Raw genomic sequence first — 26,949 nt, 5'->3', positions numbered from 1 at the left:
ACCTGGGTGGATCCCCATGTGTACCAGTTTGGGAAGCTTGGAGAAAAGTGGGGTGTGCTTGAGAGACATCTGAGTGCAGATGTTTAGGGGAAGTTCAAAGTGAAGGTTGGTGTTGGCACTTGTGTTGGATAATGTCCAGTCCCCGAATATTATTTTTTTTATTTGTTTTTATGTTCTTTGGTGAACAAAAGTTTTTAAATTTGATGAAATCCATTTTTTTTCTTTTGTTGCTCACTGAGTATTATTTTTTAAACACATGCAGTGTTGAGCTGTTTCCTATTAAGCCAGATACTTGCAGAACTCTGGGAAGGGGAGCTGTAGAAATATCAGAGAATTTTGTGTGATTTGGAAGAATTTCTTTATAACATAAGAGGATTCCTAGCTTTCTTGGAATTTCATAAACCTAGGAATGGCTAGTGTCTTTATGGTTGCTGTCAGACCACAGCCCAGTCTAACACATTGGCTGATGGCTTTTCCATTTCTCTGGGAGACTGCAGTTAGACGTGGATCCAAGACCAATGGAGCTCAGTTTTTGGGCAGCTGTTGAGATAGAAACTGGAATATAATACATCTTATGCTGGATTGGCTCTCATCATTGACAAAATAGTCACTTAGACATTTCCTGTAAATTGAGTTATAGGAATACAAAAAGTTTGGTGGTTAGGACTATATTTAAAATAGGAAGCTTCTGCTTGTAATTAATAACTAAGATCATTTAAAATTTTTGTTTGTGCATCTACAGTTGAGGAAAAAATGTTGTTTTCCATTTTCAGAACGGACATTTGCCTAACTAAGTAGCTTTCTTAGTTCTTTACTCTTTCGTTGCTCTCCCTTCTCTCCTGCACCTTGGACCCTCCAATCGTGTCTGCCTTGCCTTCCTCACATTACAGTTTACATCTCTAGCCCTGTGAGGTTGCCAGAGTGTTGCTGCCTTCTCATCCTGTAGCCCTGCTTGCACACTCAGTCTAGCCCTGCCCCCATCATCCTCCCTAGAGCAGAATGATTGTTGATCATTATGTACAGTTGTTAGACTATATGCAAAAAGGAATAAAGTGTCTTTCTCCTTCACTTCTCAAAAAATACTTGATATGTGTTGTGCTTGTGACTTTTTTATAGGTGGTTCTGTTGTCCCCAGTTCCAGAACTAAGGGATTCTTCAAAACTCCATGATTCTCTCTATAATGAGGATTGTACTTTCCAACAGCTTGGAACGTACATTCATTCTATAAGAGACCCTGTCCGAAACAGAGTGACTCTAGTAAGTATATGTAGATTAGGTCGGTTTCTGAGAGATATGACTGTCATTTCAAATTTGTCAGAATGCAGAATTTGTCTGAAAAATGAAAGCAAACATTTCTGATGACATTAAAAATTTTTTGTGATATGTTATTTCTTTTCACTATTTTACTTTGAAGTAAACCTGTTTAACTTTTAAAAAGTTTTTATATTTTTAAAAATTTATTGAAAACCGCTTGTTCAATAGGTTGAATTTTGTATTGACATGATTTTCGTCTTTTCCTTAAAAGTTAGTCTGCTTTTTTTGGTGATGGTGACTCTTAGTGTCTGTATGAAAATTAAGACACTTAATTAGAAATGAGAATTTTTGTAAATGTTTTACAATTACATTTATAGTTTCTGAATTTTGGAAATATTCACTTGTGTTTGAAAAGTATTGTTTATTTTCATTTATTTTATTGAATTTTGCTTTGACAGGCAAAAATCTTGTAAAGCATCAGCTATGGTTAAGTGTTCAGAGACTTAGATGCACAGATCCTGTTGACTTACTCTCATTTCATTCCCTTCTTTTCCTAGGAGCTGAGTAATGGCTCCATGGTGAGGATCACGCTTCCTGAAATTGCCACGTCTGAATTAGGTGCGATTGAGGAGCAAGCCTGAATTCTGTGTAGTCTTAATTTGATTTGTAAGATTTGGAGTCATTGCTGATTTGTGTTAGCAGTTGGGATTTTTAAGTTTTTGGATCCACGGGATGGTGTATTTTACTTTGTAGAGAAGCTGTGAAGAGCCAAGTACCCTCTGCAACGCCCCCTCCATGTGTACTGTGAGGCTGGGCGTGACTTGAAGGAGGTGTTGGTTCTGTTTCTCTGCCTTTTCTTGTGTGGAAGATGCCACATAGTGAGATTACAACATACGAACGTGCCTCTTGCGAGTAAATCTGAGAAAAAGGAAGCTTAAGCAACTAAAATTGTTTTTGGCACACTTGATTGTTTTAATCCTTAATCTCTCAATTGTTAGAGCAGTTAAGACGTGAACATAATTGCCTTAACTGAATAAAGATGTAGTAAAAATACAATCAGAAGTGTTTTTAATACGATTGGAGTCTGAGTTATTTTTGAAATGCAGTTTGGAAAATACTAGGTGGAGAATCTAGGCATAGAATAATAAAACTAGGATCGAAAAGATTTGCCAACAGACATAAGTTAAAAGAATACCTATGTGACACAAAAAGATGTATGACATCTGTTAGTTTCAAAATGTAACTGCCAAAGCAAAGCACTGGCAGATTGTGTGATTTCTGGAACATGGTAAGTAGGCCAGAATGACTTTTTCATTGTAGGAAATACCTTTCATTGGTGTGATAAGTGATAATTCTCAGTTGGTATAGAGATAACCTTGTTTTTCTAAAAGGTATTTAGCTAGTAATCACAAGGCCATGTACCTAGAAGTATAAGGCTAAACAGAATATATAGAAACTAACAGCAGATTAAATAAAATAAAACCAAAATGAAATTCTACTCTCTCACATCCCAATAGTAGTTTTTGTATGTTATTTATAAAGTGCTCCTTAGCCCCTCAGGCAGTATCTGGTTTATACTTATTTTGGATTCAGCTGTTACACATTTGGTTGGTGGTTTTTCTAACAAAGGTTGATTCCAACCTTTGTGTGTGCACGCATATAGCAAATTGATGACAAAAGGGATATGCAGCTGAGAATGGGCCCCTCAGTGAGAAGGGAAGATTCTCCTCTAAGGAGAATATAGGAGATCACAAACACACTATTTGGGGCCATTTGCTACTAAAAGCAGACCCAAGCCCTTCACAGCAGCAGCCCTCACCACCTGGAGGTGTCACTGAATGACAGTGTAGCACTGCAACTGACACACAAGGACACTGGTCATTAAGAGAAATGTGGTATTGAAGGGTCTAAGAGAGTGTGGAAAACATTTTACACTGAATGCTGTCAGCTCATTCAGTGTTGTAAAGCTTTGGTTAACAAGAATGTTCACTCATGGAGAATATCTCATGCTAGTTGAAGAGACATTGATTGTTATGTGTACTGAAGTAGTAAAGCAATATGGATTTATTTTTGTAGAAATTGTGCTTTGATAGAATGACCTTTAATTCATTGTCCAAACTAGCAATGTTTGAGGCTGAAATGGGGAGCTATTAATTATTGCTGGGGCGGTGGATATCAGTCACTTTTGTATTAGGTTAGGTGGGCTGTTTGGTTACCTTATTTCTGATCCAAAATTAATAACTGAAAAGCTGCCCTGAGACCTCTCGCAGACCCTGTGGACTTCAGTAGTTGGTTTATGTTTCCAGTGATGGATTAGGTAATGTGGCATCCTATTGGCTCTTTAATGATAGTTCTCTGTTTACAGTTATTGGCCTTTATGTAGTCATTGTAGTTTAAAAACTTTCCTGTTAAAAGGGGAAGAGAAATGCCTGCATAGGGAGCATACTAAAAGTAATCTTTGCTTTCAACAGTGCAAACATGTTTGCAAGCAATTAAGTTTATCCTGCCAAAAGAAATAGCTGTTCAGATGCTCGTCAAGTGGTACAGTGTCCACAGTGCTCCAGGCGGACCCAGCTATCACTCAGAGTGGAATTTATTCGTGACTTGTCTCATGAACATGATGGGTTATAACACAGACCGCTTAGCGTGGACAAGGAATGTAAGTACATCTAGTTGTTTCTCTTCCTGAGTTATTCTGTTGTTATCAGTGTCATGTTTGCATAAATAGTAATACAACTTTCAGAGTATATAGCACATCAATTTTCTCATAGGCATACCATATTCAACAAAATGGAATAATACTAAGGCTTATTGACCTATATTATAAATCGAATATCATTTTATATTTAATATTTTACTAATAATTATCATTACTGCATTTTTATAATGTGGCAAAGCATGTTTGACTATTATTTCTCATTTCATCTTTCTGAAATGACTGCAATTTATACTAGGATCAGTAGTAATAGTTTTGATTTTATTGATGAAGAAACTGAATCAGAAGCGATAACAGACTGGAGATTTGCTCAAAACTGAGCCTAGACTGTGTCTGCTGACTCATGGCTCAGTGTCCCTTTCTGAAGCCCACACTCTTTTCACACACAAAGTGCCTGGTCTGTGAGAAGGAAGGTGAAAGTGCGTTAGCCTGAGTGTCTACTCTGATAATGATAGAAAGCTGTGTCCCTCCCTCACCTCCTGCCCCAGAGACTTCCCTAGATGGCCCTTCACAGTTATTTACAAAATCGACAAGGGCGTGCCTTCATCTTGATTCTTTTTGGCTCTGGAGATCACTCCCAGGGCAACCTTGCCTGGGTCACTGCAGAAATCACTCCTTGTCCAGATAACTCAGCTGTCCCTGTCTGTACATTTTAGTTTTGTACTAGCAAATCTGTTTTAAAGATTGTTTGTTTTTCTTCATTATGGAAGGATACATGCTTACTGAGAAAAACTTTCAAAATGGAGGATTCAGAAGAGGAAAATAACACTCCACAGAACTGGCCATTGTAAACTTTTTTGTTACTGCCTTTTAGATAAACATGGTATCAGTGAAAACTTCCCGTATTTTAAAACATCCTTCAAATAAAACCCCTAATTTCATCATCATGAAAGGCTACCATGTGGTTTTATCACACCTAACCAATAGCTAATAATTGAACATTGTTGAATCTGTGTTTTTTTTTTATTATGAGTAATTTGCAAACATTCTTTTACACACAGATTTTTACATTTCTGGTTATGACCCAAGACATGAATCTTAAAAGAGATTACTAGGTCAAATAACATTCATAAAGGGTTTTCCACCGACATTCTCACTAGCATCTTTTATTTTTTTATTTTTTATTTTTATTTTTTTAAAATATATCTTTATTGATTTCAGAGAGAGGAAAGGAGAGGGAGAGAGAGAGGTAGAACCATCAATGATGAGAGAGTCATTTATCGAGCCCACAACCCGGGCATGTGCCCTGACCTCCCGGGAATCGAACCCTGATCGCCTGGATCCTAAGTCAACGCTCAACCTCTGAGCCATGCCCGGCTGGGCACTAGCATCTTTTAAAAGTGTCTATCGCACCTCATTGATGATTGGTGGTGCGGTGAACCTTTGCCAACTTAGAAATTTTATCTTATTTCTATGCAAGGAAATGGGAGTGGTTTTTCCAAATTCTCATTGGTCATTTATAGTTTTTATTTTTTGACTTGCATTACATGCTCTTGCCTGTTTCATTCTCTTCTCAGCCCAGCAGCCAAAGCAGTCCTGTTGAATAAAGTCAGGTCATGTCACTCCTGCTCAGAAACCCTCCAGTGCTTCCTTTCCTGCTCGGCATAGAGGCCAAAGGCCTTCCCCCAGACAAGAAAAGTTTAGGTCTTTTTCAGAGGTCACCTCAGTGCAGTCTGCCCTCCATTCTATGTAGAATTCCCTTCTCCTCCATACTTTATCCCCTTTACCTGTTTTATTTTTCTCTTAGCACTAATTAAATATAATATGCTACATATTTTACTTATTTTGTTTGTGTGTCTCTCCTCTTCCCATTAGAATGTCAGTTCTATGTACGCAGGAGTTTTTAGTTTTCTTCACTATCTCGAGGACCTACAGCAGTGCCTGGCGTAGGTAGGTGCTCAGTGAACAAGATAGTTTTTAGAGTTTGTGTCTGTTGTAGCATGAGAAAATTCAAGTCCATTTCAGCTTTTTATAGTTTTTGTGTATTATTACTGTCCTGTGGAACTGGTTGAATACGGATCGTTGTGCTCCATTCTCCAGCAGAGAACCAGTGCCCCCTCGTTTCCATGTTGTGGGAGGACTGAGCACCCACTATGTCTTCTTTTGTAAGGAAGGACATGGCTGTCTGACTTGTTTTTTGCGTGATGGTCCTAAAGGAAGGAACAGGGGAGTCAGCTCCGAGTCTAGGCTGCTTTGACGTTCATTTTATAAGAGGTCATAGTCCACCTCTTGCTCTCTTTTATCCTTCTGGTCAGAGCTCAGGCTGGAACAGCACTCATTGTCATATTGTTTTCATTGTTTTGTCCAGCTCTGTCCTTTTTTTTTTTTAATTTTATTTTATAGAATGGGATAGAGGGTAGGGAGTACAAAATTTCTGTCAGTGACTAGTTATGTGAATTTTGGCATTTCTTTGGGCCTTCCTTAATTTACTGATGCGGTAAATGGGAGCACTGGAACAGATGACATTTTTCTTTGGTTCTTACATTCTGTGAATGGTTTCGTCTGGGGCCAACTTTTTGATTTCCTTTGGGATGTTCATATTTTCATTAGATAGATACTGAGCCCCTGCTGTGGGTCAGGCATGATGCTGGGCTTTTCAGATATGCATTAGGCAAGGTAGATCTTCTCATGGCATTGTGTCGGGAAGGCAGGCAAATAAATATTTTACATACAGGTTATGATAGATGGAGGTCAGGGATGCACAGGAGTATAGAACAGGGTTGGCTGACTTGTACGTTAGTAAAATACTGAAAATAAAGCAGACCCATGTATGCCACAAAGAGGTATCTGTATCAGTTTCTGCTGTTTGTTCCCATAATTTCAGGTCTCAGGAATCTGAAAACAGTAGCAGAGGCATTCTCTCTGTGGGACTTAGGTACTGTGTATGTGTGTCTGCACACTGTGCAGTTGTGAATACTCAAAGTTTATTTTTGTATTATTTATTTATTGTATTTTCCATACAATCAACTGTAAACCTACTTTTTCCCTACCCTGTATTTTTGTTGGATTTTGGGTAAGATAACTATCATGCCATCTATTGCTTTGATTTCAATCTTCTCTGTTTTTTATTTTTATAATACTGTGTGTGAGTTGGGCTGTGTTTTTTAATGCTTCGCAAGAAAAAAAACCTTTTCTCTTGATCAGCTTTAAAAATTACTTTATTCACTTTCAAAAATTACTTTATTGCTACCTACTTTTAGTTTTTATATAGAAATCAACTTTTAGGGGAATGGGATTAATTGATAAACATAAGTTTCATGGAATATAAGAAAATAGCATTGCGCTTTTTAGAGTTATGGTTGATGAAGTGGCCATGAGAAGTATCAGAGGTGGCAAAGACTATGCTAGAGGGAACTGAGTAAGAGTGAACTTTCAGAAAGTTGCTTTTATGAAACTTTGTTAGGATAGGCTAACTACTATAACAGAAAGTCCTCAAAAGATATAATGGCTTCTACACAATAAAAATGTCTTTAAAAAAAAAATATATATATATATTTAATTGATTTAAGAGAGAGGAAGGGAGAGGGAAAGAGAGATAGAAACATCAATAATGAGAGTCATTGATTGGCTGCCTCCTGCACACCCCCTACTGGGGATCGAGTCCGAAACCTGGGCATGTGCCCTGACCGGGAATCGAACCATGATCTCCTGTTCATGGCTTGACGCTCAACCACTGAGCCTCGCTGGCTGGGCTAGAAATGTGTATCTTGCTCATATGATAGTTCTTAGCATGTAATGAGGACACACAGTTATTTAGGGACCCAGGCTGATGGAGCATGTGCCATCTTCAACATGAGACTTCAAAGATGACCTCAGGGTTGACTCCATCTACTCAGGTTCAAGGTTAAAGTGCTTGGAGGAGCATTCATGATTGTTGTATCCATGAACTGGTCCTGGAAATGGTGACATCCACTTCATTCAGAGTCACACTGTCACAGGGCCATACCTCAGAGTGGCAGGATAGCCTGGCTGTGGGTCCAGGAGAGGAGAAGAATATAGGTTTTGGAAAGGAACTACCTGTCTCTGCCCTAGAATTGTTAGACTGTCCACTGTAGACAGACTCTAAATAAATAAATGTCTGCTTCATCTGGCATGTGACTAACATTGGGTTGATTTTTTGAGACATGGCGTATTTGTTATGGCTCATGGTCCTTGTTCTTCTAAAGGAGTGAAATGTGTGTCATCAGAGAAGTAGAGGGGGAACGGCAACTCCCATTGCAGTGCCTGTGAGCGCAGGCACTGTCCTCAGTGCTTTACATATATGGTTTCATTTACTCTCACAGTGATCCTAGAAGAAAGGTATTTGTGCTGTGTTTTTCCAGGCGAAAGAATGAGTTTTGATCACTCAGTTTACATAGTTGATAGACCTGATTTCTGAATCTTTTTAGTTGATCAGTTGACGGTGACAACTTTATATGATTTTTGTCTTCTCTTTTGGGGTTATCTTCCAGTTTGACTTTGAAGGATCACTTTCCCCAGTAATTGCACCCAAAAAAGCAAGGCCTTCTGAGACAGGGTCTGATGAGGTAAGTATTCTTTCTTGCTAAAATAAGTTGACTTGTAGATACTTTACTAGTCTCCCATTTCCGTGGTATTCCTACTGATTTGTGTATACAGGCTTACCTTGTTTTATTGTGCTTCACAGATACTGCGTTTTTTTCAGAATTGAAAGTTTGTGACAACCCTTCATTGAGCAAGTCTGTTGGTGCCATTTTTCCAATGACTTTGCTCACTTCATGTCCCTGTATCACATTTTGATAAATCTTGCAGTATTTCAAACCTTTTCATTATTATTGCGTTTGTTATAATGATTCTTGGTCAGTCATCTTTGATGTTACTATTGTAATTGTTTTGGGGCAACACAAACTGCACTCATATAAGATGGTGAACTTCATTGATAAATGTTGTGTATGTTCTGATTCCACCACTGACTGGCTGTTCCCTGTTCCCTGTCTCTCCTCTGGCCTCCGTTTTCCCTGAGGCACAAATAATAACCCTACAGTGGCCTCCCAGGTGTTCAAGTGAAAGGAAGAGTTGCACAGCTACTCCTGGTGAAATGTTGCGAAGATTGTTGAAATGACAACAAAGGATTTAGAATATTGCGGAAATCACTTAGCTATTTAGATATTTTTTGTTGTTGTTGTTCAAAATACTACAGATTTCCCTTTTGCTCCCCAGTGACCCATTCCACCCTGCCTCACTCCCCTCCCCAGTCCCTCTCCACACCATTGTCCATGCCCTTGGGGTGTGTATATATGCATATAAGTTCTTTGGTTAATCTCTCCCTCTCCACCCACCCACCCCCCTCCATCCCTCTGAGATTTGTCAGTCTGATCATGCTTCCATGTCATTGAATCAATTCTGTTCATTAGTTTATTAAGTTCTTTATATTCCACATATAAATGAGATCATGTGATGTTTGTCTTTCTCTGCCTGACTTATTTTGATTAGCATGATATTCTCCAGGTCCTTCCATACTATCCCAAAGGGTATGAGATCCTTCTTTATAGCTGCATAATATCCCATGGTGTAAATGTCCCACAGCTTTTTTATCACTCATCTACTGATGGGCACTTGGGCTGTTTCCAGATCTTAGCTATTGTAAATTGTTCCCTGTTTGTAAATTGCATTGCTATGAACATAGGGGTGCATATATTCTTTCTGATTAGTGTTTCAGGATTCTTAGGATATATTCCTAGAAGTGGGATCACTGAGTCAAAGGGAAGCTCCATGTTTAATTGTTTGAGGAACCTCTATACTGTTTTCGATAGTGGCTACACCAGTCTACATTCCCACCGGCAGTGTACTAGGGTTCCCCTTTCTGTACAACCTCTCCAGTACATGTTATTTGTTGATTTGTTGATGGTAGCCATTCTCACAGGTGTGAAGTGATACCTCATTGTGGTTTTAATTTGTATCTCTCTAATGATTAGTGACGTTACGCATTTTTTCATATGTCTCTTGGCCATCTGTATGTCCTCTTTGGAGAAGTGTCTTTTCAGGTCCTTTGCCCATTTTTTAACTGGATTGTCTTCCTCTTGCTGAGCAGTATGAGTTCTTTGTACACTTTGGAAATTAGTCCCTTATCAACTACATCTTTGGCAAATATGTTTCCCAGACAGTGGGATTCCTTTGTATTTTGAGGCTGTTTTCTTTTGCTGTGCAGAAGCTTTTTAGCCTGATGTAGTTCCATATGTTTATTTTTTCTTTCGTTTTTCTTGCCCTAGGAGATGTATCAGTGAAAATTCCACTACGTGAGATGTCTGTGACTTTACTGCCTATGTTTTCTTCCAGGATTTTTATAGTTTTGTGACTTACATTTAAGTCTTTTATCCGTTTTGAGTTTATTTTTGTGTATGGTGAAAGTTGGTGGTCTAGTTTCATTTTTTTGCATGTAACTGTCCAATCTTCCCAGCACCATTTATTGAAGAAGCTGCCTTTAATCCATTGTATGCTCTTGTCTCCTTTGTCAAATACTAACTTACCACAATGGCTTGGGTCTATTTCTGGGGTCTCTGTTCTGTTCCATTGATCTATATGTCTGGTGTTGTACCAATACCAGGCTGTTTTGATTATATTGGCTTTATAGTACAGTTTGATATCTGGTAAAGTGATCCCTTCCACTCTGTTCTTTTTTCTCAAGATGGCTGCAGCTATTCAGGGTCGTTTTTGGTTCCATATAAATTTTTGAAATGTTTGTTCTAGATCTGTGAAATATGTTGTTGGTATTTTAATAGGAATTGCATTTTATCTATAGATTGCTTTGGGTGGTATGGACATTTTAATGATATTAGTTCTTCTAATCCATGAGCATGGTATATTCTTCCAGTTGTTTATATCTTCCTCTGTTTCTTTTTTCAGTATCCTTTAGTTTTCTGAGTACAGATCTTTTACATCTTTGCTTAAGTTTATTCCTAGGTATCTTATTTTTTTAGTTGCAGTGGTAAATGGTATTGTTTTTTTAGTTTCTCTTCCTGAGAGTTCATTGTTGGTGTGTAAGAATGCCACTGATTTCCAGATGTTAATTTTCTATCCAACTACCTTGTCGAATTCATTTATCAAATCTAGTAGTACTTTGATGGAGTCTTTAGGGTTTTCTATGTACAATATCATGTCATGTGCAAATAATGAGTTTTACTTCCTCCTTTCCAATTTGGATGCCTTTTATTTTTTCTTCCTGTCTGATGGCTGTGACAAGGACTTCCAGTAGTATGTTGAATAAGAGTGGTGAAAGTGGACATCCCTGTCTTCTTCCTGTTTTTAAAGGAAGTGGTTTTAGTTTTTGACCATTGAGTATGATGTTGGCTGTAGGTTTGTCATATATAGCCTTTATTATGTTGAGGTACTATCCCTCTTTTCCCACTTTGCTGAGAGTTTTTATCAGAAATGGGTGCTGGATTTTATCGAATGCTTTTTCTGCGTCTACTGATATAATCATATGATTTTTGTCCTTCATTTTGTTTATGTGATGTATCACATTATTGATTTGCAGATGTTATATCAGCATTGCATCCCTGGAATAAGTCCCACTTGGTTGTGGTGTATGATCTTTTTAATGTATTGCTGGATCTGGTTTGCTAGTATTTTGTTGAGGATTTTAGAATCTATCTTCATCAGGGAAATTGGCCTGTAATTTTCTTTCTTAGTAATGTCTTTATCTGGTTTCAGGATTAAGATGATGCCAACCTTGTAGAAAGAGTTTGGGAGTTTTCCCTCCTCTTGAATTTTCTGGAATAGTATGAGTTGAATAGGTGTTAATTCTTCTTTGAATGTTTGGTAAAACTCGCCTGCAAATCCATCTGTTCCAGGACTTTTGTTTGCTGGGAGTTTTTTTTATTACTGCTTCAACTTCATCACCAGTTATCGGCCTATTCAAGATTTCTGACTCTTTCTGATTCAGCTTTGGAAGATTGTATGCTTCTAGGAATTTGTCCATTTCATCCATGTTGTCCAGTTTGTTGACATATAGTTGCTCATAGTATTTTCTTACGATCCTTTGTATTTCTGTTGGGTGGGTTGTTATATCGCCTCTTTCATTTCTGATTTTGTTTATTTGGGTCCTCTCTCTTTGTTTCTTGGTGAGTCTGGCTAAAGGTGCATCAGTTTTATTTGTCTTTTCAAAGAACCAGCTCTTGGTTTCATTGCTTTTTTTGGGGGGGGGGGTTATTGTTTTTTTAGTCTCTATGTTTTTAATTTCTACTCTAATCTTTATTATTTCCTTCCTCTATTTCCTTGGGGCTTTTCTTGCTGTTCTCTTTCTGCTACTTTTAGTTGTTGTGTTAGATGTTTTAGTAGAGCTTTTTTTTGTTTCTTGAGGTATGCCTGTACTGCTATGAACTTTCCTCTCAGGACTGCTTTTGCTGTGTCCCATAGATTTTGGGTTGTTGTCTGTTTGTTTTCGTTTTTCCCCAAGAAGTGTTTGATTTCTTCCTTGATCTCATTGGTAGCCCATTCATTGTTTAATAACATGCTATTTAGCCTCCATGTGTTTGAATGTTTTTGAGGTTTTTTTTAGTGGTTGATTCTAGTTTCACAGCATTGTGATCCGAGAAGATGCTTGATATGATTTTAGTCTTCTTGAATTTGTAGAGACTTGCCTTGTTCCCTGACATGTGGTCTGTTTTTGAGAATATTCCATGTGCACTTGAGAAGAATGTGTATTCTGATGCTTTGGGATGAAATGTTCTATAAATGTCAGTTAAATCCATTAGATCTAGTGTGTCATTTAAGGTCTGTGTTTCCCTGTTGATTTTTTGTGTTGATGATCTGTCCAGTGCTGACAGTGCTTAAAGTCCTCCACTATGATTGTGTTGCTATTGATCGACCCGTAAAAGTCCACAAAGAAATTTCTTATATATTTAGGTACTCCTATATTGGGTGCATATATATTTATAAGGGTTATATCCTCCTGTTGTATTGATCTCTTTAGTATTATGTAGTGACCATCTTTGTCTCTTGTTATGGTCTTTATTTTGAAGTGTATTTTGTCAGAAATAAGTATTGCTACTCCAGCTTTTTTTTGTTGTTTCCATTTGCATGGCATATTTTATTCTATCCCTTCACTTTTGGCCTGTGTGAATCTTTGGCTCTCAGGTGGGTCTCTTGTAGATAGCATATGTTTGGGTCCTGTTTTCTTATCCATTCAACTACCCTATATCTTTTGATTCGACCATTTATTCCATTTACATTTAGGGTTACTATTGATATAAACTTATTTAATGCCATTTCCCCCCTTTATGCTAGTGTACCTTTCTCTCACTATTCCTTTTTCTTAGAGCTGTCCTTTTAGCATTTCTTGCAATGCTGGTTTCGTGGTACTGAACTCCTTCAGCCTTTGTTTTTGTCTGGGAAACTCTTTAATTCACCTTCAATTTTAAATGATAACCTTGCTGGATAAAGCTATCTTGGTTGCATGTTCTTGCTTTTCATTACTTTGAGAACTTCATGCCACTCCCTTCTGGCCTGAAGAGTTTCTGTTGAGAGATCTGATGTCAGCCTTAGGGGGGTTCCCTTGTCCTGTTTGTCTCTCTCTTGCAGCCCTTAATATTTTCTCTTTGTCCTTGACATTTGCCATTTTAATTAGGATGTGTCTTGGAGTGGGTCTCTTTGGGTCCCTCTTGTTTGAAACCCTCTGTGCTTCCTGAACTTGTGTGGCTTTCTCCCTCACCAGCATAGGGAAGTTTTCTGTTATCATTTCCTCCACCAAGTTCTCTATCCCTTGTTCTCTCTCCTCCCCCTCTGGCATTCCTATAATGCAAATGTTGTTTCGCTTCATGTTGTCCCAAAGCTCCCTTAGACTGTCCTCATGCTTTTTAAGTTTTTTTCTTTTTGCTGCTGATTGAGTGTTTGTTTCTACCTTATCTCCTAAGTCACTTATTCTACCCTCTGCTTCATTAAGCCTGCTATTAAATCCTTCCAGAGTAATTTTGATATCATATATAGTATTTTTTATTTCTGCCTGATTCTTATTTATGATATTTATCTTTTTCATTTTTCACTAAGTTCCTTGACCTTACCATGAAGTGTCTTGTTGTTTTCATTAATTTCCTTGATCATCTTTATAACCATTACTCTGAACTCTATTTCTGATAACTTGCTTAACTCCATCTCATCAAAGTCTTTTTCTGGCGATTTTTCCTTTTCTTTAGTTGGGGGGGGGGGGAGGGGGTTGTTTCTTTGTCTCCCCATTTTGGTTGCTCTTAGTGTTTGCATCTGTATATTAGATATATTTGCTCTCTCCCAGTCTTACAGGGTGGGATTTTGTAGTGTGAGTCCAGTGGAGCCCAGAGGTATGTTTTCCTTATACTTCTGAGCTCTTTGCTCTAAGCTTGTCCCTTTTGTGGGTTTTTTGGGCTCTCTTGTTGTGATTGGGTCTAGATTGTTGTTCGCCAGTCCTTGGGAGGACTCTCCTCTCAGGTTGGCTAACTGTGTGTCTCAGCCCCAACCATGTCATGTGAGCTGTTGTACGGGTGCTGGCAAGGCAGGACAGTACACAACTAAACTTCCAGGAAACAAGGGGTATCTTACAAAATATCCTGACAATCACAGTGAAAACAACTGAAGTGAAAATAGAACTGAGAGAGTGAAGGGAGAACACAAATGCTAAAGAGGAAAAAAAATGTAAAAAAAGAGAAAGAAAGTAAAGCTAGAGACAAAAGTATATTATTATTGTTAATAATAATGAAAATTTAAAAATAATAATAAAATGTAAAAAATAGAGAATCTACTGTGAGATAAAAGAAACAGAGAAAGGATTCTGAAAGGAAGGACAAGCAAAAAATTAGGGAGAGTAGGAATGGGATAATAGCTGAAAATGAAAAAATAAAAATACAGTAAAGAGAATAACAGAAACTAACAATCAAGCAAAAAGGAAGATGGGAGTAAAATGAAAAAGAAAAGAAGAAAAAAAAAGTTATGCCAATGGATCGAGAGGAGAGAGATAGAGCAGTAAGCTTATTGTTTATAATGATAAAGTCCCAGCAATTAAGCAGGGAATATCAAGAAATTCTTGATAGTAAAAGCAAAGACAAAACAAACCAAACAAAATCAAAAAAACAAAAAACAAGCTAAGCAAAACAAAATTCTTTAAAATTAATTAAAAATTTTAAAAAAATTATAAAATTTATAAAAGAAAAAAAATTTTTCCTAGGAGGTACTTGTGTATCAGCCAGTGTGAGGAGATGTCTAGGTTTGGCTCTGGCGTCCTTAGGTAGATGGTTGATCTGAGGCCCTGTGTACACCACCTCCACTTGTCAGCTCTTTGCAACATTGTGGTTGCCTGGCCTTACTCCAGAGTCTTCTGTAGAGTCTTTAGGGTGCAGGATGACTAGTGTAGCTCAGGATATCGCTCCCCTTGCTTAGAGGTTTCGCTGTCAGGCACTCACTGTGAGGGAGATAGTCTGCTGCACAGCCAGCTCCTCAGTCTCTACCCTGTCCTTCGATTCTAGTTCCCCATGCACTGGCCTGCTGCAGTTTCAGATTGAATTCAGTCTGTTGCCTTTCCTCTATGGGCAGTTTCAGCAGCCTGGGCTCAGTGGTTTCGATTAAAAAACATTCCAGTGAGCACTTTGCCTGCCCAGCCCCCAGCAAGGATTTTAAGCTTTTCCCCCAGTTCCCAAACAGTAGTCCCTTAGAGTCTTATTCTTGTAACGCCCTCCTGTGAGCTCCCTTCCCCCTGAGGACTGTGCCCTGCAGGGGTATCTGGTGCTTCAGTGTGCTGGACCAGCCCCTTTCCTGTTGGGGGTGGTGCTCCTAGCCTGCAGGAGAGGTAGGTGTGCTCCGCCCTTACTTTCCCAGATCTGGTTGGCTGGTCGCACAGGGCGTGTATTTCAAACACTCTCCTATGCTGACACAAATTCCAGCTTCCACTGGTCTATCCATCCAATGCAAGCCAGGAAGGTGGAAGCCAGTTCAGGGATCAAAAACTCAAAAACGCACAGAGCAACACACAAGTAGAGAGTCTGCCCTGCAAGGTCCCACCGACCCCATGCCAAGGCACCCAGTGGGAGGGGACACAAAGTCAGCTCCCCGCAGCTAGGGTGGCTCCAAGTGCACCACCATGGCACCCCTCAGGGCCCGTCAGAAATCCCAGAATCTCCCCAGCGAGAGTTTAGGAGGCTGGAGGAAAAATCCCTCCCACACGTAGCTCTAGTCTGTCTCTCGCGGTGGGAGGACTCTCTTCCCCTTCCCAGTGTCACACAGATTAAGTGCTTTCTGGGGCTCAACACAGTGCCCTACAGGAAGGCAGAGGGTCGGTCCCTGTGTGTGACTGCTCAGTGCAGACCTCTGGTCCCTTTCTACTTGGGCGCCACACACTTTGGGACTGCCTTTCTTATGGTCAAGCACCCTGTGCATAAGACTCTGGTTGCGGCGGCCATGAGCAGCTTTGTTTGGCTAGGAAGGTGCCATCCCCTCCTCTCAGGCACACCGCTCCCCTGGGTCTCTGCGCTCTGTGCACACCGCTCCTCCCTTCTCCTCCGCTCGGGGTTTGAGATCTCTGCTTTTGGTTGCTGGTCCACACTCCCAAGGGGAGGGAGCTTTGCAGCCTCTAAGCCTCACAGGCTTCAGAGTGGACTCCCCCTTTCTATGCCTCCCCCTCTTACCAGACTCTGTGATGTTCCTTCAGTGCTTTCTACTCGAAATATGTCCACTCAGGTTTTTCCAAGCTGGTTACGCAGTATTTTAGGAGTAAATCGAGTCCATCGCTGGGAGCAGGAGCGCTCTGCATCTTCTCATAGTGCTGCTGTCTTCCGGAATCCCCACTTAGCTATTTTGATATTCTTTTTATTTTTTAGCATTGTGATTTTTTTCATATTCTTAGGTCAACTTAATGTGAAAATGGAACTTGAATTGCTTTAATTGAATTTTTTTAATGACATTACAAGGAGGCATGATTTAAAAATTAATATCTTTTTCTTCTCAGGATTGGGAATATTTACTGAATTCAGACTACCACCAGAAGGTTGAGTCTCACCTTTTGAATAGATCTTTATGTCTGAGTCCTTTGGAAGTTTCTCAGATGAAGGATGAGGACTTGTCACAGAATCTCAGTCTGGATTCTTCTACCCTTCTCTTCTCTCACATACCTGCAATGTTTTTTGTTCTTCACCTCGTCTACGAGGAACTTAAATTGAATACTCTGATGGGGGAAGGAATTCATTCGCTTGTTGACCTCCTTGTTCAGTTGGCAAGGTAAATACTGTCTGTAGAGTGAAAACTTCCAGGAGTGCTTAGGTGACTCAGAAATCTGCTTTCTTGAAAACCCAGAGCACTTTTTATAAACCTCAGACCTGTTTGAAGATACTGGCTACGTAAGGGCCTGTGGGCCATGCTAGAGTTGCTAGTTTTGTCCTAAGATGAGTGGGAAGTCACGAAAGTAGGTTAAACACGAGGTGACCTGCTGAGCATTTCATGTTGACAAGATGACTGACTGTACTGTGGTGGAAGTTCTATAACAATACCTGCTATTCTGTAACAATACCTACATTCAAATGATGCTTGCAGTTCACAGAATTGTAGTTTAGCTACATAAATTGTCAAACAAGGTAGGGATCACAATCCCCATTTAGTGATGAGAAAACCTGTCTGAGTGTTTCCAAGAACATGAGGCTTGACTAGCTGTGGGCTCTCAGCTGGGCTGTGTTGTCAAGATCGGTGGTCATCCCTGTCTTTTAGGTTCCTAATGGATCCTCATTTAGATTGCTCTAACAATGCATTTTAACAGCCTTACAAGCACCCTGTGTTTGGCACTGAATTCTAAAGGTCACACTGGGTATTGTTTAAGCCTTTATGACCCTTGATTATAAAGAAAGTTGAGTGGAATCACAACGTCAATAGTCTGAGTTAGGATTACAGCATATTTTCTAATTTGTGTGATCTTCTTTAAGATCCCAAAATTGTTTTCTGAGACATGGCAGTTTTAATTGTTGCTCAGTTTCTCTTAGGACAAATCATTACTGTCATGAAAATTCTTCTGTAATGAAATGATTTCTAAACCCTAACCCTGGGCTTTCTGAAATAAGTAACATTTTGTGTAATGTTTTATATTTTATAAGGTATTTTTTACATATTTAATTTTAAAACTTCACAGTGAGTTAACTGGTGTTTCCCCATTTTCTGGAAGAAAATATTGAGGTTCTGGACATGATTTGCCAAACATCACACAGTTAATAAATTAATAGGTAACAGGAGAAACTAGACCACCGTGTTTTTATAGTAGTTTTACTTCCACAAAATTTGTCTAGCAAAAGGAGTTTAGGTTGCATTTATCATATTGGGCACTGGAAAGTCCAGAAATAGAATAAAGAAACTCTAGATTTGTTTATCTTCTTTCTCATAAGTAAGTTTTTAAATTGGAAAGTTCTATTGATGAACCCTAACTGTGTGGGGAAAATGTTGTAATACCATCCTTGTTGTTTCTGTTTTATATGTTCTTGATGTTTTAGGGACTTAAAATTGGAGCCTTACTTAGATCATTACTACAGAGATTACCCAACGCTTGTCAGAACTACTGGACAAGTGTGCACAATTGATCAAGGTAAGCACCTTGTTGTCAAAGATTTTGTGAACAATATAGTGACATTTGCTTGTATTTTTCTTACCATTAGTCTCTAAGTCAGGGGGCAAGGCTTTTCTACCAGGCAGATTTTAGTTTGTGCTTGATCTGTGATTTGCAGTAAGTCATAACTTCCTCAGTGTACGGGGAAAATTATACCCATCCATAAGTTCTGAGTTGCAAAAGCTTAGAGAGCTTCCACTACCAAGTATGCTGTGCCCAAGACCTGTGCTTGTCATCGGGTTAATGATATTAAAATTTCAGTTCCTCAGTTACACTGGCCACATTTAAGTGTTCAGTGGCTGCGTGGGGCTAGTGGTTGCCATATTGGAACATGTTCATTACCACTGTACTGTCTTAGACCCTGAACTAAAGGGACTCAGGATTGGGGCCCAGTTGTTAGAACGGAGAGGAATCCTGGCTGTCTCTTCTGTGTTCTCACCTTTTGGGTTAGGACAGAAAATTTTGGTTAGATTCTTTATATGCCTTGAGCACAAAAATTTGCTGAATTTTCATCCAGGATGGGATAAGTAATCATTCAAATTCTACACATTATAATATAGTCAGTTTATTTACTGTGGTAGGAAACAGAACATTTTGGAAAATATGCAAAAATATTCTGATTGATCAACAGTATCTGTCATTCGAAAACATTTTTCCTTTAGAGTAAAATAGCATTTTCTTAATGTATTCTTGTATGTTGATAAACATTTATCTAATTTTTAAAGGTCAAACAGGGTTTATGCATCATCCATCATTTTTTACTTCTGAGCCACCAAGTATTTATCAGTGGGTGAGTTCTTGTCTGAAGGGTGAAGAAATGCCACCATACCCTTACCTCCCTGGCATCTGTGAAAGAAGCCGACTTGTAGTTTTGGTAGGTACTCATAGTATTGCCTAACTTGTTTGTTTTTCTCTCTTTCTTTTAACATATGGTTTAAAAACTATTACACAGTAAAATTAACTTTTTAAAAATTTTGTGTTCAGTTCTGTGAATTTTAACAAACATGTAGATTTATGTAATCACCACCATAACTAGGATACAGTACAGACCCCCTCCCTCCCAACAAAAATTCCCTTATGCTTTTTTTAAAAAAATATATCTTTATTGATTTCAAAGAGAGGAAGGAAGAGGGAGAGAGAGAAACATCAATGATGAGAGAGTCGTCATTGGTCGGCTGCCTCCTGCACAGCCCCAATTGGGGATCGAGCCTGCAATCTGGGCATGTGCCCTGACCAGGAATCGAACTGTGATTTCCTGGATCCTAGGTAGATGCTCAACTACTGAGCCACACCCGGCTGGACCCCTTATGCTTTTGAGATATCCCCTGTGCCAGCAGTTGTGAATACAGGTTTCTGTGTGGACATAAGTTTTCATTTCTTTAGGTTAGATATCCAGAGGTGGGATTGGTGATCATATAGTAAGTATATATCTAGTTTTTAAAAAACTTGAAGCTATTTTTCAGAGTGACTGTACCGTTTTAGATTTTCCTATCAGTGTGTGAGCATTCCAGTGTCCCTGCATTTTTGTCAGTGTTTGCTATTGTCCTGATTTCTAATTTTTCCATTCTGATAGCTGTGTAGCAATATCTCATTTGGTTTTAGTTTGCATTTTCTTAATGGCTAGTGATATTTTGAGCTTTCTAGATACGAGGTTTTGTCAGGTATGTGGATTGCAAATATTTCCTCCTGGTTTGTAGCTTGTCATATCTCATCATTCTCTTAATGTTTATTTTGCAGAACAAAAATGTTTAATTTTGATGAAGCCAGTTTATCCAGTTTTTTCTCTTATGTATAATGCTTTTGGTATCATGTCTAAGAATTCATTGTTTAATTTCAGGGCACAGGATCTTCTCCCTGTTTTCTTATAGAAGTTTTACAGTTGTATGTTTTACATTTAGAGCTGTGATCCATTTTGTTATTTTAATAAGATGTGAGGTTTAAGTTGAGGTTCTTGTTCAATTTGGGTATCAAAATCTTTTAACATCATTTGTTAAGAAGATTATTGTTTCTTTGTTGCTTTTATAGTTTTGTCAAAAATCAGTTGACCACATTCTTATAGGTCTATTTCTGGACCTTTTAATTTGGACCACTGATGTGTGTTGCAGGCCACACAGTCTGGATTATGGTAGCTTTATTAGTAAGTGTTAAAACTGCTTAGAGTTGACTCTTCTTTTTCAGTATTGTTTTAGCTATTTTAGTTCCTTTGCTTTTTCATTTAAATTTTTTAGCCAGCTTGTTTGTAGCTTCCCAAATCCCACTTTAATTTTCCCCCCCAGAGAAATACAACATTATTTATTGTTAAAAATTAGTTCATTTTGAATAGTTATTACATGTCTATGGTCAAACCTTTGAGTAGAACCAAAGGGTGTCTGGAAAGGTGAGGTTTTTTAGCACTTGTCTCGGTCCCCCTGCCCTGGAGCAGGTCCTTACAGGAGAGCCATGTGCTTTTTTCTCCTCTCCCATGTCAGTGGACCCCATCTGTTTTTCCTTTACCCTGCCTTCTGCCTTGCTTCTTGGTGAGGAAGGCCTCAGAACCCCTCTGGCTCTGACACAGACACGCATAGTAGTGATTCTGCTGTTTTAAACAAATGACGGTGCAATAGCGTAATACAGTATTTATTATTTTAACTTTTTTCAGTGTACAATTCAGTGTCATTAAATACATTTACAGTGTATTCAGAGCAGCTTAATCCCAGACCTTTTGCATTCCTTGCAGCTTGTGTGGAAGCATTTATATAAAACCACCAAGTATATTGGTCTTGCCCAATGGGGTAGTCCCAGTGTATATCTAGCCAAAAAGGGGAGCCAGAGCCAGAGAATTACGGATGTGCCAGAGTTATTCAACCTCCAACCTGAATTATATTAGTCAACTTACAGATATTCACATTATAACTTTCCTTTGTTAGATATGATATCATCTAGATTTAGGAATGTATCATTTGATGTGCTAATATTGGTTTGGTATATAGAATTTTAAGATCCTCTAGCTTTGTACTAAAAATCACTAAAATCATGCTACTTTCTTTCACACAAAAAAAGTCCCGCTGCAGGTACAGATCTTGGTGGTGGGACAGATATTCAAAAGAGAACCTTGAAGGCAGAAGTGGGAGAAGGGATAGGGTCAGAGGGTCGGAGGGTCAGAGGGTTAGGGTTCACCTAACCGGAAACTACCCAAGGGTCCATCAGTTCATGAGTAGGTGAACAAAGTTGGTGCATCTGTATAATGGAATACTGCTCAGTAGTAGAAAGAAACAAACTCCTGATACATGCGGTTAATGTGGATGGATCTCAAAGGCATAATCATGAAGTAGGACACACAAGACCACACATTTGTGGTTCCATTTATATGACTGTAGAAGAGGCAAACTACAGGGACAGAACACATGAGTTGTCTGCGGTGCCTGTAGGGAGGAGCAGATGGACCACAATGGGCACTGGGGACCTTTCTGGGGTGAGGAAAGTATTCTGTATCATAGTTGTGATAGTGGTTATGTGATTGTGTAATGTTTGTCAAAACACAGAGCTGTACATCCTAAAATGGATGGACTTTCCTATATGTAATGATACCCCAGCCATTTAAAAAAGGTGTTAATTTTTTCCTTGTGCAGAGTATTGCGCTCTACATTCTTGGTGATGAAAGCTCTGTTTGTGATGAATCCTCACGCTATTTATCGAGAATAACTCTGGGTAAGTCAGTGTAATGTTAGGATTTGCAAAAAAACTTTTATAAATGTTCATATCGGAGTTGAAATTAAAAAAAAAGAATTCCTGAGTGTTTGCCTTGCCTCATTTTAGAGGCTGTGTCTTATTTACACTCTTCTGGTCTGAGACCACAGCTGAATTTCAGAGACCAGGATGAATTGAAAATCTAACAAACTTCCTATTTTTAGTGTGCCTAAGAAGGATTATTTTAGCTTTAGGGAAATTATACTTTCCAGCGTGCTTATTTTATTATTTTCTAGGAGTTGTTTGTTAACAAAGCTTTATTTCCAAATTTCTTCTGCATGTTATGTATTTTCTTTACCAGGAAGACTATCAAAATAAAGTTTCATTTTGTTATCTTGTAGCTCCCCAAAAGTCACAAGCAGAACAAGAGGAAAACAGGTGAATTTTATTCAGATTGTGCTTTTATATTAAAAATGTAAAACACAATTAGGTGTCACTCTTCTGTTTAATAACTGTGTTTTGTTTTCTTATAGGTTTAGTTTCAGGCATTCTCCATCAGTTTCTAGTCTAGCTGAAAGATTAGTTGTCTGGATGGCTAATGTAGGTAAGGTTGTCTTTTCTCTTTATGTGTCATTGAAATGCCAGTGAGAACCTCCTGCTTGCCTTGGAAACTCTGTCCTCAGGAAGCCCAGCTTCCTCAAAGCAAACTAGACCTAGGAGGCATGAGGAGAGAGGATTCTCGCTCTATGAGAAGGTCCCACAGGGTTGAGATTATGGCCTATCAAGCCATACTTCCTTTCCCCTACAGTCTCACAGCTTTCATGACATTAGTGATACCAACTTTTGATCCGTCAGCCTCAGAATGGAGAGCACCAATCACTGCACACCAGACCTGAAAGCCGTTGTCATTCTCAGATATGAGAAGGGAGTATTTCTGGCAAAACCTAAAAGTAATTGTATAAACATTGCAGGTGTGCTTTGGAAGGGCATACATAGGCTAGGGATTTGAGGCACTGAGATGAAGATTCATGGGTGGAGGGGGGGAAGAAAAGAGTTTCCTATTCTCTAATTCTAACCATGTGCTCCTATGTTTCAAACTGAGTAAAGTACTAAAGAAATTGTTCACAAAAATAGCAAACAAAAAAAACAAATTATTGATATGAAAATATAAAAAAATGAGGATGTTTCTATGTTAGAAAATAATGCTCTAATGAACATTACAGGATGTTTCTGTTAAAGACTGTTCTAAACAACTCAGTTTTTCATGTTCTTTTTTGTATGCCCCCTTGAAAGTTACAGCAACTGTCATTAGTATTACAAATAGGATACCTGTGCTGAAAAAATATTGGATGCATTTTATCTATATATTACATAATGTTTAACCCAATTGTTATTCTCATGTAAGGAAACATTTTTACCTTAATAATCAACTTTCTATATTAATGTATAATTTAGAAAATTTAGAAAATTATTTCAGGAAAAATAAAATTTTAATTAACATGAAGATTAAAAAATTTTTTTAAATGAAATGTGGCATACATACAAAAGAATGTCTGAAATGTTTAGAGAATAACAAGTGAATATTGATGGTCACCCGCCACTAGAAAGAGAACATTGCCAGTGTGGTGTCCTCGCACACACCCCGCCACTAGAGGTAACCACTGCCCTACTAAATTTAGTATTCCTTTTCTCATATTTTTTGTAGTTTTATCTTCTTTATATATTGCTTAGTGTTTTGTGTTTTTCAACTTTATGTAAACGGACATAAATATAAATATTTCTGCTGTCTTTTCTTCACTCAATATTATTTTTTAAAGATTCATCCATGTCGACTCATGTAGCAGTAGGTCATTTGTTTTCATTGCTATATACCTCATTGTTTGAATATATAAAAACTTATCCGTTTTATTGATGATAGCAATTGGGCTGTTTCCTCCCTTCCCTTTTTTTGCCATAGTGAAGCAACATTGCTAGCGAATATTTTAATACTGTGTGTTGGTGCACATATGCACAAGTTTCTCTGTGGCTATTGTTGGACCATAGGGCTGGTCTATGCACATGCCAAGTGTTTTCCAGTGTGGTTGTACCGGTACATACCACCATCAGCTGTGGTCGAGAATCACTGTTGCTCTGCATAGTTGTCAACACTTGGTATTGATAGACTGCAATATTTGTCTGTCACGTGAATGTGAACTTCTGCTTTCTAGTGTTTTCAGTTTGCATTTCCCTGATCACTCACTGGATAGACCATCTTATCGTATGTTTATTGACTGTTTTATGTTTGGTGTATGGAACGGTTTTTAAGTCCTTTGTGGTTTTTCTATTTTATTGTTTATCTTTTTCTTAAAGGTTTTTTAGAGTTTTGTAAAGAGACCTTTCTAGCTAATCCCTCATGTCAAGACACTAGCCTGGTAGTAAGATGAATAAATGAATTTCTTACTTGTCAGGATAGATATTTGCTAATTTTAGTTAGAGGGTAACTGGAAGAGTGGCAGGTCTAAATGAAAAACGTTTTTCCTTCCTTTCACCATCAGGCTTCACTTTAAGAGACTTGGAAACTCTTCCCTTTGGAATTGCTCTTCCCATCAGAGATGCAATTTATCACTGTCGCGAGCAGCCTGCTGCAGACTGGCCAGAGGCTGTGTGTCTCTTGATTGGACGTCAGGACCTGTCCAAGCAGGCCTGTGAAGGAAACTTACCCAAAGGGAAATCTGTGAGTGTCAACACAGAAAGTTCAAGGTTCATTTTAGCCTTAATAACATCTAAGTAGAAATGTTCTACACTTCCTTTAAGTCTTTCTGCAAGTGTTATATCATATTGTCTTTTTTATGTTATATGTCAGGTGGCATTTTATAATTGGACAAATGTTATTAATTGTAAATTAAACATGGGAACAGGAGATTTTGGGATGCTTTGTCTTTCCTAGACCTTTCTTCACCTTGAGTGATCAGTAGAGCATCTACCATGACTGATTCCATACTTGTGCCGTACTGGTAGTTAACTAATTTATAATTATTATGTGGGAAAAGAGAGAGCACATAGATCCTGAATTTGAATAGTTAATATATAACTATTTTCTCTTTCATATATGATGGGTTGGCTTTCTTGAATTTAACCTTTGAATGTTGTAAATATATCTGTTTAATTATATGTTTAATCAAACTGAAGTCCTAGGGAAATGATTTTTGGGGGGGGCACTAAAGTTGTTTAAAAGATGTCTTAATGTTACCCTTCTGAATACTGTCTTTCATCAGTCTTCAAGTCTGTTTTTTTAAGAATGTGTTCTAAGAACCTATAAGAAAAAGTGAAGTATGTCATTACTCTCCAGTTATTTCTTTTAAAATCAGCCTCTTTCAAAATTAAAAATGGAACTGTTAAAATTTCTAGAACTCAGATTAACTTTAAAAACATAAATGGTAGTGCTTCATTACCGTGAGCATCAAGGAGGGTCCAGGGATGACAGTTCCACTCCTGGCGACAGTGACAGTGAAAATTCGGCTCTTTTCTCATTAGCCTTTGAACCAACAGATAATAATCAGCACTTTCTAACTGTTTATAATTCACATCAGGTGTTAGGCTACTGATGTTTCAGAACCTGTATGAAAATTTATTCCTGACATGAATGTTGCCTCATGGGTCTGTGACAGAATCTGTTTCCATGGGGATCCATCTCCAGCAGGGCACGACCAGATTGCTCTCTTCACTCTGCACTTACATAACAATTCTTAGTTGAGTTAGTGTTTGTCTTGTTTTAAGCAGAAAACCAATTTTTTTTTGGTTTATAACATGGTTATCCTTTCCTTGACCAAGATAAATTTTAGCATTTCGACCTCCTTCATTTCCTGGAATGAGAGCAGTGTGACATTGTTAACACTGAAACCAAAGGGTATTGATAATCATTCACCTGGGGTTTTTTAATCCTCACCCAAGGGTATTTTTTCCATTGATTTTCAGGGTGGGGGCGGGGGAGAGAGAGAGAAAAAGAGGGAAACGTCAATGTGAGAGAAACATCTATTGGTTGCCCCCCCGCACACACCTGGACCAGGGCTGGGGATCAAGCCTGCAACAGAGGTTCTTGCCTTTGGCTAAAATCGAACCCAGTACCCTTCAGTCTGTGGGCTGACGCTCTAACCATTGAACAAAACCAGCTGGGGCTTATTCACCTGTGTTTAATTGTCATTTTAAGTAATTCTGTCTAAACTCAGTTCAGTTATTGAGGCTATACTGTATAACTCCTCTAAATTCAGTTTAACAGGATTTGGGTCTATATTTTATACCTAACCCACCCACCCATTAGAATATAGTTTCTTTAAAATTATTAGATATTTCATAGGTACTGAACCATAATGAATTTTTATGAAGTAAATAAAAGTGATTATTTAGCCATATCTGCCATTATTCTTATTTTTTTCATGTAAATGTTTCTGTAAATGTTGGCAGAACTCTAGCATTTTAACTAGGAGTTAAACTTTTGTTAAAAGAATATAAAATGTTGTGAGAGAAAAGGAGATTTCATGCTATTCATATCGATGTTGAAGTCAGAATTACAGTGGAACCTTGGTTCTTGAACTTAATTCATTTCTGAAGGCTGTTCAAGAAACGATTTGTTCTAAAACGGAATTATTTTTTCCCATTAGAAATAATGTAAATTAATTCCTTCCAGACCCCAAGTGATTTCCTGTTTTAACCTTTTTTATATACAGTACATCCCTAATGTACTGTTTAATCTATAAACAAACACTTTTCTTAAATTTAT

At 38.3% G+C, this 26,949-nt stretch overlaps 1 protein-coding gene across 3 annotated transcripts in view; it reads left to right on the top strand.

The window, feature by feature from the left end:
• ANAPC1 (anaphase promoting complex subunit 1) overlaps positions 1-26,949 on the top strand; it is an 87,728-nt gene that overhangs the window by 18,885 nt on the left and 41,894 nt on the right. For all 3 annotated transcript variants that reach the window (XM_081156155.1, XM_081156156.1, XM_081156157.1), the window contains 11 exons: positions 1,117-1,257; positions 1,812-1,872; positions 3,726-3,913; positions 8,422-8,496; positions 16,893-17,161; positions 18,415-18,506; positions 19,253-19,401; positions 22,136-22,214; positions 22,595-22,631; positions 22,727-22,797; positions 24,728-24,906. In XM_081156155.1, coding sequence (XP_081012281.1) covers positions 1,117-1,257; positions 1,812-1,872; positions 3,726-3,913; positions 8,422-8,496; positions 16,893-17,161; positions 18,415-18,506; positions 19,253-19,401; positions 22,136-22,214; positions 22,595-22,631; positions 22,727-22,797; positions 24,728-24,906 — 1,341 coding nt within the window. The remainder of the gene's footprint in view (positions 1-1,116; positions 1,258-1,811; positions 1,873-3,725; positions 3,914-8,421; positions 8,497-16,892; positions 17,162-18,414; positions 18,507-19,252; positions 19,402-22,135; positions 22,215-22,594; positions 22,632-22,726; positions 22,798-24,727; positions 24,907-26,949) is intronic.

Source organism: Miniopterus schreibersii (assembly GCF_964146895.1).
Source record: "Miniopterus schreibersii genome assembly, chromosome: 13".
Classification (NCBI taxonomy): Eukaryota; Metazoa; Chordata; class Mammalia; order Chiroptera; family Miniopteridae; genus Miniopterus; species Miniopterus schreibersii.
This window is presented reverse-complemented; position numbering and strand designations above follow the sequence as displayed.